This window comes from Carassius auratus, unplaced genomic scaffold (genome assembly GCF_003368295.1).
Source record: "Carassius auratus strain Wakin unplaced genomic scaffold, ASM336829v1 scaf_tig00001591, whole genome shotgun sequence".
Lineage (NCBI taxonomy): Eukaryota > Metazoa > Chordata > Actinopteri > Cypriniformes > Cyprinidae > Carassius > Carassius auratus.
This window is the reverse complement of record NW_020523372.1, coordinates 1,559,707-1,572,064: the sequence shown is the minus strand read 5'-3', so window position 1 is coordinate 1,572,064 and position 12,358 is coordinate 1,559,707. Positions and strand designations below refer to the sequence as shown.

The 12,358-nt window shown below is 37.8% G+C and overlaps 1 protein-coding gene across 6 annotated transcripts in view; it reads left to right on the top strand.

Moving 5' to 3' along the window:
* The window catches only part of acap3b (ArfGAP with coiled-coil, ankyrin repeat and PH domains 3b), an 81,073-nt gene that overhangs the window by 40,888 nt on the left and 27,827 nt on the right, over positions 1–12,358 (top strand). For all 6 annotated transcript variants that reach the window (XM_026242479.1, XM_026242478.1, XM_026242477.1 and 3 more), the window contains exons 2-4: positions 3,095–3,152; positions 4,203–4,322; positions 4,407–4,460. In XM_026242479.1, the coding sequence (XP_026098264.1) occupies positions 3,095–3,152; positions 4,203–4,322; positions 4,407–4,460 (232 nt within the window). The remainder of the gene's footprint in view (positions 1–3,094; positions 3,153–4,202; positions 4,323–4,406; positions 4,461–12,358) is intronic.

The following is a 12,358-nucleotide window of genomic DNA, read 5'->3' as shown; positions in this document are numbered from 1 at the left end:
TATACTCAGCTGTGGTATTTCGGCCCTGACATAAAGCAAATAATTATTCATCCTCACTCCCTCAGGGTGGTCGAATATTTCCCGGAAACATCGGAGGAAATCACTGAACCAGGCGAAAGTTGATCCATCATCCTTCAATACTGCCGTTGCCCAATCTAACGGTTTATCAGTCAATAGAGAGCGTAGGAGTGAAATCTTACTGGTGTCTGTGGTATACATCTCTGGCTGTTGGTTAATGTACAGAGAGCATTGCAATAGAAATCCCATACCCCTCATGGGGATTCCGTTGAATTTGTCTGGGAGTGCCAGGTGAGGATTCATCATGGGAATGGAAGGGGGAGATGTGTTGGCTGCTTGGCTAAGCGTTGACTCCGGAGATGAAAGGTGAATACTCCAAAGAGCATTTTGTTGAGTTGAGACTTCTGTGGAGAGTTGTGCCAAAGCTGCTGGATCATGGAAAAGCGAAGTCTTTTGTAACGAAGCATCGACATAGTGAGGATCCATCTGCAGCTTTATTCAAATCGTGTTAAACAGGCAAAGTCAAGTGTCGGGACAGGCAGCAAACAATCAGTAGTCAAGGAAACAAGAGCGAGAGCTCGGGGCAGGAGGCAAGCAATCGATGAGAGTGAGACAGTCCAAGGTAATGGATACAGAGAGATCAGACACGGAAGGAAAATGCTCAGAAGTGCACACCAGGGCAATACAAGACTTCACAAAGAGGCAGGAGGTATCTGTGAGCTGCTTAAATTAGTCCACTGATGAGAGTCAGGTGCAGGAGGAATCAGGGTAGTTCATGAGTAGAGTCATGTTCGTGACAGTTTTAAGCCGTAACAAAAACCAACCAGCTATGAGGTCATAAGATTACAAAATTAAATTTGGTGCAAAAAACTAAAATCAGACAAAAAATATATAATAATATATAATAACAGCTTCAATAAGGAAAAGAACTACAATCCCATGAAGCATAGCAAATGACAAACTAAAAATGGTGGAGAAATATAAAACTATTGATTTAAAATATTAATTGTGTATATACTGTATAAAAAAACAAAAATATGAATATATACAGTGTTTCAATGGATAATTACTGAGGAATTCTGCTCTTAAACATGATTATTTAAATAATAAAAAGTATGTACCATTGATTAACAGCCTCATAGCTCACAGCAGGTATGTTTTCAAAGGTTTTGGGGATTTTTACTTCCAGAACCAGACTATTACATTAGAATTAAATAAACGGCTTCAAATATGGCTCAGCAAATCAAAACTGGAGTTGTATTGTTATACAAATAGTGTAAGAGTAAAACAACATTTAATGAAATTTAAATCTGAGCATCAAAATGGTCACATAGTGTGACTGTCTAGGTGTTTGCTCATACTTCCTCACGGATAAGATACAAATTTGTGATTTTGAGTTTTTTTACCAGTTAAAAAAAAATAGTTTTTGACCGAAAATTGGGAGAATTTCATTACAAACAATTACTGTAGCAGTAAAGCGATGGCAATACCATAGTACTTTTTTATATTTACCAAATTATAGAAAAAAGACTGTGTGATAAACAGTATACTGGATATGTGTGCAAGACTGCAAGCAGAGCAACACATATGCTCGATGCCTGGACTCCTCTGAGTCCTGCTTCAGTTAGCTAACGTGATAAATCTAAGTGACAGAGCATGCTGTGTGAGAGGATGAGCTGAGGAGGAAAAACCTTAGTGTTTCTTCAAACATGCACCAACTGTGGTGATCTAAGAGCAATAGCTTTTAGCTGGAATCTAAACTGTATTAAGAAGGCTTTCAGATAGTGTGAGATTAGATATGTCGTCATCCACTTATGAAATTGATGTTCATAAAGGTGTAACCTAATCTCAGAGCATGCCTGCTGCAGAAGAGAGATGGAGTGAAGATTGGCTCTGGGATAAACTGTAGGTCATTTATGTTAAAGGGGCAGTAGCATAGTAAAGAGATGCATCCCTTTTTAGTCCAACACGTCAACTAAATACAGCGTAAAAGCCTCTATTGAACCTGGGTGCACATCCGTATAGAGGGTGACTGATGGCCGATACTTGCTAGTATTTGCTATGGCAATGTTCCTGGGTCAGTGCTTTCTCTGAATTCTGAAATTATTTATCTACTTTTTGGGTGACATGAAGTCAGCAGTGTCCGTTTGGTATGGAATGACTCTGCACTGATATGGCAATCAAGAAAAATATTTCCAAAAAAAAACTAATATTTTAATCCTCACATTGTGTTCTGGTCATTTTGACCCTGAGCAGATTTTCTTTTTCCTGAAAAAGTAAGCTAATGTTATCACTCACACCGCATATAACAACTGCCCCAAATTAAAGGTGCATCTCAATAAATTAGAATGTCATGGAAAATTACATTTATTTCAGTAATTCAACTCAAATTGTGAAACTTAAATAATTAAATTTAATACACACAGTTAAAGTAGCTTAAGCCTTTGATTCTTTTAATTGTGATGATTTTGGCTCATATTTAACAAAAACCCACCAATTCATTATCTCAACAAATTAGAATACTTCATAAAATCGATAAAAATAAAAAATAAAAAAAACTTTTTTAGTGAATTGTTGGCCTTCTGAAAAGTATCTTCATTTTCTGTACATATAATCATTACTTGGTAGGGTCTCCTTTTGCCTTAATTACTACCTCATTTCAGCGTGGCATGGAGGTGATCAGTTTGTGGCTCTGCTGAGGTGGTCTGGAAGCCCAGGTTTCTTTGACAGTGTCCTTCAGCTCATCTGCACTGTTTGGTCTCTTGTTCTCTGTTTGGTCTCTTGGTCTCATTTTCCTCTTGACAATTGCCCATAGATTCTCTATGAGGTTCAGGTCTGGTGAATTTGCTAACCAGTCAAGCACTCCAACACCATAGTCATTTAACCAACTTTCTGTGTTTTTGTCAGTCTGGGCAGGTGCCAAATCCTGCTGGAAAATGAAATCAGCATGTTCACAAATACTAACATTTAGCAAAAAATGTATGGTTTTGTATATCCTTTGATATAACCCATCAGTAATGACTTTTATATATCTATATCATTTTACGAATAATGTGTTTTTCTTGTGTCTCTGCAGGGCGAATATTGATGAAGTTGAGACCGATGTTGTGGAAATAGAAGCCAAGCTGGATAAGGTATGAATAAACTCTGTTTGAAATAACTTTGCCTTGTTTAATTGATATGTTTGAGGATGCCTTAATGCTCAGCTAACTAGGGCATTACTGCTTGAATAAAACAGCATAACGAATGTGCACCAAGCTCAATCCCAGCTCGTACACCAAACAGGATTAGGGGAATTCAAGAGAGAAGTCCATTTAGCATTAGGAAGCTGAACATTTGCGTCAGGGAACTGAAGTCTTGCAGGTCTTTTCTGCTTCAGGGTTTCAGCAGACGCTTACAAAGCTTCATACAAGAGCAATGTCTACTCACGCAGCCCTTTGTCAGACAGATATTCAACAAATAAACAGGCTAAACAAGCTTTCGTTGGCTAAGCTAGAATATGGATGTTCTTGAAATGTATTGTTGTACGTCTTAAACTGATAAAGAAAAGTGCTGCTTTGACGAAATTAAACAATATTTGAGTTCTTGGGATGTAGGACTGCATTCAATATTAACATGTTAGTTGACTCTTTTGAAGTTTCTCCTCTATTAGCATCATGCATGCTGATTCAGAGCAAACCTACATATTCACTGCCATATGTGACACATGACCATTCTCACATTAGCTCATTGTGTATTTTGTAATTGTCCATTTTATATAATAAGAAAATAAAGAATTCCGCCTAGCATTATGATAGCATAGCATTAGCATTTAATGTGGAAGCATAGCATAACAACATGGAGGAAGGAAGCTGAAAATGTCATTTTGACTTCTATTTGCTACAAATAAAGCCAAAAAACATTAAACAATTAAATGAACGATGGTTTCGCTACACTAATCATAGTTTAATTATGGTTAGGCTATAAAAATGGTAATCAATATAAAAAAATTTTAGGGCTTCACTATAATAGTTTAAGAGATAGTTCACCCAAATATGAAAATTCAGCCATATTTACACTCATAAATAATATTATGAGTAAGGGCAAGTATTGTAGATGATTATGTTTCGTAAACCGTGAGAAGCAGAAATCGACTCAAACTCTATAATTATAATTCTGTATATCTGTCTCTCTCTGTCCGTCAGCTGGTGAAGCTATGCAGCGGGATGATCGAAGCGGGTCGTGTGTACATCAGTGCCAATAAACTCTTTGTCAACGGCATTCGAGACCTCTCCCACCACTGCAAAAAGGAGGAGATGATCTCAGTAAGTTTTCATTTCTGAATGACTCAAGTATAGTCAGACCGTCATGAGCTGTGTTGGTTTTTTAAAATATTCGTTTCATTTCAGGGATGTCTTGAAAAGTGTGGCGAGAGCCTTCAGGAAATCGTTAACTATCACATGGTAAGACACATTTCCCTCAGGCTCGCTCTGCATGGCCACATGTCCCGTAACAAATCACACATGCACACGTTTCAGTCCGAGGTCATAGTGATTCATCATGTTACCGTAACCTGGTGGGGCCTGTAGTTCTCTCATGGGTGTTTTTATGATGAAACCATATTACGTGTGCCGTGGGGTGTAACTCAACCCAGAAAACATGGATCTTTTTACTCGGGGTGTCTTTTTAACATCATATGTGCTTGATTCATTTTTTTTTTTTTTTTTTTAACAAAAAGACATTTGGGAAGTCATAAAAGGCACCTTAATGTTGAGTTTCAAAATGTTTGAAAACTTATTGAAAAGTAAATGTAGTTAGGACAGGAAATGTTTAGGAACTAAAGGAGGGATTGGAAATGTCGCAAGCTGGATTCGAGCTTGAGCGCCACAGATCGATGTAAAACGGTTTGTACATGTGAAACCACTCATAGTCGCGTCATCATGTAGGTGTTTTGGGGTGTTTTCCTGTTCTTGAGGATCGCGTAATTGAAAACAGAGACTGAGTGGCTGTCAGTGTGCAAAGCTCGACATGTCTCCTGTTACCGCAGCCACCTTCACTCTTAAAGAAAGAGGAAATACCAGGGCCGTGGTATAAAAGATGTGTGGCTTTTTAATTGTCAGCCAAAGACTGCTGATCCCTTCCTGCTTGTAGCATCAGCAGCATTTGAACAGAAACAGTTTGACGTTTCCTTTGTTCTCTGAGTTTCTTCGTCACTCTCCCTGCTTTTATGGGTAATTAGACTCTGTTTATTCTTGCGATAAACAGTTTTTGTCAGACATCACTGCGGTGAACACTGAATTCCTAGCCTGACTACGTCAGACTTCCTACTTCCGCTCAATTTCATTTTGCTTCTGTACTCAGTCTGATACAGCGTCAGAGCTTTCTATTTGCCACCGGTCTGGAAACAGTCGGGCCAATCAACGAGCAGAGGGCGGGCTGAGAGCCGTGAGCCGTTTTACATTGTAGGTTAAAGAAATTGAAAACCGAAAAGACCGCGGAAATGGGGAACGAGACACGGCATGCAATTCGCTCTGTTATGGAGAACATTCAATTCTTTTTCAAACTGCAAAAGTCGTTTACAGCCATGTTCACTCCGGTATTTCGCTCGCATCATCATGTGTTTACAACAGGTTTACAGTGGAAGTTCAATCATAGATTTGAGTTCGATGCATGATGTCTGTGCTTCGATGCGGCTGTCCAGGCGCATAACATACGTCATAACTAAAGGTATCTGATTGGCTTACGGTAACCAATGATTTTAAACTTCAGACAAGCGCCCCCTAGCGAGAGAGAAAACACTTCTCTATTATGCCATTCCAGACTCTGTCTACGAAGCAAAGTGAAGTAGCAGAGTCTGGTATTACCAGGCTACTGAATTCCTGCACTTTACCAGAAAAACGTCAAGATCACACCCTCAAATGAACTCGTTTACTAAAATTTGGCGAAAACTTCTCACTTCACAAAATTCACATTACATAAAAAAGGAAAATAAAATTGTAAACATATTCCCAAATATTTTATAAATAAAATATAATAATAATTTATTTTTTTAAAGGGACTAGGGGACCATTTTAAAAACTATCACAGTTCTACGGAAAATATTAAAATGGCTTTACAATTATTTTATTGTCTGTTGTTTTTTTGCTAATTTTTAAATGTTTTTAAATGGACAAATTAGTAATCTTTTTTACAGTTTAATATAGTAAAGCTAATTGTTCTTCTTTGGTAGTACAATGGTTAATAATAAAAATTTTAAAATTAAAACCGTTAAAATATCCATATTAATCATAATGCAAAATACATTTTCTTGGTAGGTAAGAAACATTGTTTTTTTGTTTGTCTGGCATGGTGCTTATACATGGACAGCCTTATATATATATATATATATATATATATATATATATATATATATATATATATAATATTTCAGCTTTAACAAAGTAATGAAAAAGATTTGTAAAACTTATAATTTTAGTTACAATAAGAGCAGTGCTTCTTGATTCGGACTCTCAGCTGTCTGTCTGTGGGAGGAATGACAGATAAAGCCTGTGTGCTGAAAGAACATTACTTTAATTCACTCCTCTTGTTCCTGCTCTCTCCTGTTTTTTCTCGGGTCAAAGCTGTTAACCTGCCACTCTATAAATCTGAAGCCTGGCCATTTTACTCTGGATCTAATCGGCTTGCCTCATAAATCCAGGACGCCCTTCGCTGCCAAGTCCCTGGATGCTGAGAATCACTGCCTCTGGATGGTGGAGGGCAGATATTATTATTGTTATTATTATTTTATTTAAATCCGGACACATTTACACATTGTGGTAATTTGAACTAACCTGTCGAAGTGTCGCCTCACTACGTCCCCACTGAGTGTAATTACTGATATTATCTGTTTGGTGTGATGAGTGTAAAAGGAGGCCATAGGAATGAGCGAATGAGAGAATGTTTTTCACTGGTGATTTTAAAGGTGATAACAGGAGTGTTGTCACACCTGCAGAAGCTGTACTGTTATATTGACTGCCAAACAAGCTCTACACTGCTTCTGGGTTGATTTATCTAGATATTTTGAATATGCACACTTTAAATTATGTGCCTCAAGACGCATTGCACCAGTTTTGTCATCAATGACATCCGATGAGTTCTGCTCACCACAGTAGGTTCATGTCCTGAAAATATCGATTTTGATTTTCTCTGACGTGGAGTAGGTTTGATGACATGCCATATTTCAGTGTTCAGTGGAATAAGGCTCTTGTTAGTGAGACTAAAAGTGCTTATTTTGAAGTTTTAATGTTTTTCTTCTAAGTTTTGATGCTTTTAAATGATATATTTCATCACTAGAGTCATTTCTCAATATGTGTTCCTTTCTGTTATAGTGGATTTGTGAATTACTATCAGATGCTGGCAAAGTTCAAGGTCTCAATCTGTTTTACTGTATATTTTTAAACCAAACCCGTAAGACCTTCGTTCATCTTCAGAACACAAATTAAGACATTATTGCTGAAATCCGAGAGCTTTTTGACCCTCCATAGACAGCAACACAACTGACACGTTCAAGGCCCAGAAGGTTAGTAAAAACTATTGAGGATCAGGTGTTCAACCGTAACGTTATGAAGCTACAAGAAAACCTTTTGTGCTTAGAGAAAACTAAAACAATGACTTTATTCAACAATTTCTTTTCTTCCGTGTCAGTTTTCGGCGCGCATTCACAAAAGTGCCAAGATGTTGCTAAAGACTTATGCCAAGTTTCCACCGAAGTTACCCAGAACATTTGTACCAGGAACTTTTTTCCCCCCAGACCTGTTGCTTTCTGCGTTTTCACCGCGGTGTAAAGTACTGGGAAGATTAGGCAAATAGACTGGTGTAGTAGTTCTTCGCACGTTTCTCAATACAAAGAACGCTGATTTTGGACGTGCATCCTCGGTAGTTCAGACTTTGTGCATTCATCTCGGGAGTGTGATGTCCGCGACAACGCAAATCTGGTAAATCTGCTAACAGCAGCGTACTTGAGAACTTCAGTCAGCTGACCATGGCTACTGCAATTTTCCTCTCTGTATATTTACAATAAAACGAAATAGGATATCAAATACCACTGCCTCCTTTCGTTTTCATTTGAAAATAATAACAGCTGCAGAAATGTGCTTAGTTCAGGGATATGTGTATATACAGCCATTACAATAAAACAAAATATAATATAAATCTGCCTTTTTTATTTTTATTTTAACATATAGATTAATTGAATACAGACCAAAGAAAACCGGTTAGATTTACCCTGCAGCTGAATTATATTTTATGTTTAACCACTCAAGAGACATCAGAGCCAGCGGCACATATCAGAAGGTCTAGCCGAGGTGAGGGCTGCTTCTCGGCGGATAGACGATCACTGAGCTCTCGCTGATCGAGTGGAGCTCACCGTCTCCGAGATCGGCGAAACACAATTTTAAATAGGCACGGTCTTTATAAATAAACCACAGTTTTGAGTTTTTAACAGCTACATTCTCACCTGAAATACTTTTAAAATTACATTTCATGACACAATAACAGTAATATTTAGAAAATGTTGATCCGAATAAATGGTGGTTGGACTCAACCGATGCTGCGTGAACTCAACCAATCAACATGTTTAGCGCCCAAGTCCCGCCCCCGAAAGTTCCGGAACTTTGAAAAAGTACCACCTCGCCAGCAGGGACTTTCTGTGGGGCATTTTTTTACCCAGAACTTTTAGTTCATGGTTTTCCTGCGGTGGAAACACACAGAGTACCAGGCCAAAGTCCCTAGTTCCTGGGTAAAGTTCCTACGGTGGAAACGCGGCATTATACAACTTTTATTGCAGTTCCTAGTTGCCTTTGAGGGCAACTTTGCTCTTTACTTCCTGCTAAAATCTCCTGAACTTTACTATTGCTTTATGCAATAAGAAATAAGAATCGGCAAATACTCTTTATCATTTCAAGATTTTCTTTTTTGTTTTACCACAACTGAGGGTCTGAAAGCCAGTTTGCTTGCTTTCCACTTGAAAGCAACACAAAACCCTTTGACCGACGTTATTGATCTTGTTCTCTTCCTGCGATGTTTCAGCATGCTTTCTGCAACACATTTTTCGAATTAAACTAATTTAGTATACAGTTCATGAGCGGCCCAGCCGTTTGGAAGCCGGGCTCTGTAAAGTGTCCTCATATGGAACAGTTCTTTTGCTTTTTTTAACGCAGGAAGTCAAAAGCTGAGCAGGCAGTTCAGAGTCACATGCAGACCATTCCAACAGCTTGCAGCCAAGTGCTGAACATGCTGTCTGCCTCCAAAGTGTGTCACTTCCATTACCGCGCCAAAGAAAAGGAGGTTACCATCTGATATCCCTCGTGCCAATTTGAAACATTTGGATGGGACTGTTTGTGTTTCCATGGTCAGACATTCTCTTCAGCCTCTATTGTATTAAGTGCTTCTTCAGTGATGGACTTTTAGAAAATTTAAGTTTCTCTTTTGCTAATATATTTAATTTGACTACTAAAAATATCAAAAAATGGCATGATATATGGTCAAACCAAAATGTGATCAGACACCTACAGCATTTCCCACATTATCCGTTTATTCGCTATAGTTTAGAAATGGTATAAAAATATGACGAACTCTGAGTTAAACCATGTCGGAATAAATTCTTGATGGAAAGGTATGTAATGGATTAAATTAAATCAAATTTAAGTATACAATTAGATAACACCAATTTAGGTCAACCAATTACCAAGCAATGATTAATTTTGTTCAGTCTGTGGTGTAAAAAGTTCGGTTTGCACTTTTTTACAGTATGTGTACTTGCATGTACTTATAGTTTACTTACAATGTATTTATCTAAGAAAGTTTTGGTAATACAAGGTAACTACATGGGTAGGGTTAGGTTTAGGGATAGGTTCAGGGTTAGTACCTAGTTATTACATAGTTATTGTAATTACTATAATAAGTACATAGTATGTACATGGGGAACAGGACTGTAAAATAAAGTGCTACCAAAAGTTTGCATTAGCAATTACAGAAAAACGGTTAAGTAAAACATAGTCGGGTCAAAGTTTTGGCCCCAAATTTGTATAAATTGTACGGGTTTACCACTGTATGAAGAATATTGGGGTGTAATAGGTCACATTTCACTTTATTTTGCTATCCTCACTTACATAAATTAACTTTAGTGTCCTGTAGCCGCTAGTAAAAAGATATCAAAAATTATATCTGGTGTCTGAATAATTGTTGGTTTGATTGTATATAACAAACAAAAGTTTATTAAAATGTATTTGTTGTGTTCATTTAATAAAAATCAACCCCTGAGACAAAAAAGTGCCTGAAGTCGAAGTTACCATTTAATGCATTCATTCTTTCTTCCCTTCTCTCATCCTCTTTTGTTCCACTGCTGAAGGGCTCTGCTCATCTCAGTGACTGTGAAGCTTCACTGACTCTTAGCTCTCTGGCACTACATAAAAGGCCTGTGCTTTCTGTGGGACACTAGCATGCGTTCGTTGGGCTACAGGGCACGATTAAACTTCCCCTCACTCACTCGGCTCATTCAGATCTTCCTCAGTCTCTCTTTGAGTGACTTTGTGAGTTCAACATAGTTGCACACTCTGAACTTTTTAATTAGACTTTATTATGAAGAATGTGCTATAGGTTTTGTAAACTGCGTTGAAGTTGTGTGGTTTGTTGGTTGTTTTAATGCCAAACATGAAATAAACTAGTGCTGCTGAAGTTTATTACATAGGACGTCTACTCAATAAACTTCACTTTGTGTTCACTTGTGCCATGTTCGAAATGGCCCCCATTCCCTCATTCACTATTCCCCACATTAGTCCACTAATATAGTCCACCAGTATTTGTTCCTCCTCATAGGGCTGGACGATATGACCTAAAATCAAAATCTGATGCATGTTCAAGTGTTTGTTTTGCAAATAAGTTTGGTTTTAGTTATTTGATTAGGGACATAACAATGCACCATGAGCCAGTTGAAAATTGTTAAAAATATGTGACGATTCAAGTCGATAGAGATTGAATTTCATTTGATCATTAAATGAAAAGTGATAAATTTTTGGGTGGGGGTTTATATAAATGTTTCTCTTAATGGAATTGACTGCCTTCAGAAAGGTTTAGATGGTGTTTTGTTTTTCATCTGTCCTCCGTATAATAAATATTAAAGTAGTACAGTGCTGCTGTCTTTAAGGAAATGCTGTATGCTGATGTTCCATAAGCGCCACCTGCTGGCAGAGAGTGAATTTGTGTTTTAATGCAGCACACCTGCTTTTTACTTGTTTTGTGTAGCACCATTTCGCAAAGCTAAAATCAGATCATTATGTTTCTGCTTGAAATTTGCATGTTTGCAGCATCTTTGTTTGGATCGTGATTGAAATGTGGAGGTTGCCTCTAATTTTAAATAGAAAGAGCACAGGCAAAGCCTTAGTTTGAGATTTCAGAGAGATTTCTTTCATTTGTTTTATTTATTTGATTAAGGATTTATGAAAAAAAATTTTTTTTTGACATTTTGCAGATTTTTGAAACAGAAAAAAAACACCTTTTAATTTATAGTTTCTTAAATTAAAAAAATGCGAGAGAATTGTATGGTGAGACCATCGTGAGTAAATTGTTTCATCTCTTTATTTGATGATAGATTGAGTTTGAAGGAATATGGGCGTGACCATGATACCACGCTCCATGGAAGGAAGTGGAGATGCATTGTCCATCTTTGTTTTTAAATTTTACAGTCTATAGAGTTGAGTTGTTACTGTTGGGTCAGTGTCGCCACCTTATGGACAAACAAATTAGTGTGAGCTGAGTGTAAATCTGTAGCGAGAAAAATCTGGTTTATACTATGCTGAAATTTAGTGTAATTGTGAAAACTGGGGTACAATTTAGGCATAAGGGTTCAGTGGATGTTCATGTCTGAGCAGCAGTAATAATGATGCTTGACTTGGCAAACATCACTGATGAGAGAATTGGGACATTTGAGGTGGATGGATGGAAAACGCTGATTCTAGTCTAGTCCTTTGCAAAATGCAAAGGCTGGGAATTGATGGAACTGAGCAAAATGCAAATGTCTAAGCTTTTCTGCTTCTGCTTTTCCCTGTACTCCCTTTCTCTCTTCCTCCCTCACATGGCAGCTTTACCCTCAAGACATGTTGCCCTCCTGTTCCATGTGACATGCTCAGTCACATGTGCTCTCGTTGCAGCTTATCGCTGCCATAATGTTGCTGCGTTTGTGACCAGAATTGAGATGACTGCAGTGTAAAGCTTTTCCTCTTGTCTCGTTTTGCTGACAATCATGTATGATCCACAGTGACCCTGGCATGGACATGCCTTTATTCTTCTGACCTTACTTGCAAGACCCCCAGGGCTTGACTCCATA